This window comes from Tupaia chinensis, unplaced genomic scaffold (assembly GCF_000334495.1).
Source record: "Tupaia chinensis unplaced genomic scaffold, TupChi_1.0 Scaffold000183_1, whole genome shotgun sequence".
Classification (NCBI taxonomy): Eukaryota; Metazoa; Chordata; class Mammalia; order Scandentia; family Tupaiidae; genus Tupaia; species Tupaia belangeri.
Window position 1 is genome coordinate 409488 of NW_006159658.1, and position 1271 is coordinate 410758.

The following is a 1271-nucleotide window of genomic DNA, read 5'->3' on the forward strand; positions in this document are numbered from 1 at the left end:
ATAATAAAAAAATTAAATAAATCTAGAACAAGAATAACCATAATCAATCTTGTTTAATAACATGAATATATTGGAGCTGGCAGGTGGCATGGTGGTTAAGGGTGCTAGACTCCCACATAGCTGACCATGGTTCGAGTCCCAGATCTGGCAGCTTTTTTTCTCACTTCTCTCTCTCTGTCCCTCTCTGGTCAAATTAAAATAAATGTTAAAAAATGAAATAATTCTTTAAAAATATATTAATATATCAATTAATGGTAGGAAAGTTACATAATAACCAAAGGATACAAAAATGAGCAGGACACACACACACAAACACACAACTCTCACGCTAATAAAGAAAGGTACGGAGCTCACTCGCCCGGTCCCTGGCCCCACGTACCTGGCCCAGCAGTCATGGCGTCTGTGTCTGTGTCTGGACTCCTTCCCCTGGAGCTGTGGGGTGTGCCGAGTGCTCCTTCCAGCAGCATACCTGACCTTTGTTACTTGGGGTGTGCCCCTGCCACCGGCGTGGGCAGAGGGTGACTCATTCCTGAGTCTCAGGCAGTCACTGGGTGTCCGGACGATGCACACGGCCGACCAAGAGGGAAGCTAGCGTGGGGATTTGTGCCTGGGTGATAAGAACGCCTGTGACGCAAGTGACACTAGTCCTCAGAGTGGCTCACTAGGGATCCCCCGTTCCCGAGCTCTGCGCTGGTGACAGCCACGTTAGTAACTTTTTCTTTACATTAAGGTTAAGGTAGTCGTCCTTTTATTTGTTTTGTTTTGTTTTGTTTTTTACATTTTTTAAGAATTATTTTATCATGATTATTTTTTAATTTGAAGAGAGCGAGAGAGAGAAAGTGGGAAAGTAGGTCACCAGGTCACCAGGTCCAGGACTCTAACCGTGGTCAGCCGTGTGAGAGCCGAGCTCCTTAACCACCACACAACCTGCCAACCCCATGGCCATTGTTCCTTAATGGAGAGAAGACAGCACTGTTAAGAGAGAATGAATCTGCTTCAATAACCTGAAGGTTCTCCCTGTACCTGAGGGACGGTGGCCTTGGCCTTCAGCGCCCAGTCACCCGCTTCTAACTTCCTCTCATTTCGCGCCTTGTCCCACTCCCCGCTGGAAAGGGGAAGAGCACTGCTAAGTGCCAAAGCAGAAGGCCCCCCGCCTCTGAGTCAGGTAGCAGAGTGCAGATCTTCAGCGTTCTCGCTTCTCCCTGGAGGCGCAGGTTCACTGCCAAATCCATTCTACTCTGTGTCACCCGGAAACCATAAACGCTGTCTTT

At 47.8% G+C, this 1271-nt stretch overlaps 1 protein-coding gene across 1 annotated transcript in view; it reads right to left on the minus strand.

Annotated features, from left to right (window-relative positions):
• The window catches only part of APOBEC1 (apolipoprotein B mRNA editing enzyme catalytic subunit 1), a 20244-nt gene extending 19748 nt beyond the window's left edge, over window positions 1-496 (minus strand). Inside the window, exon 1 of the mRNA XM_006146616.2 lies at window positions 380-496. Coding sequence (XP_006146678.2) covers window positions 380-467 — 88 coding nt within the window. The 5' untranslated portion in view covers window positions 468-496. The remainder of the gene's footprint in view (window positions 1-379) is intronic.
• Window positions 497-1271: the final 775 nt, after the last annotated feature.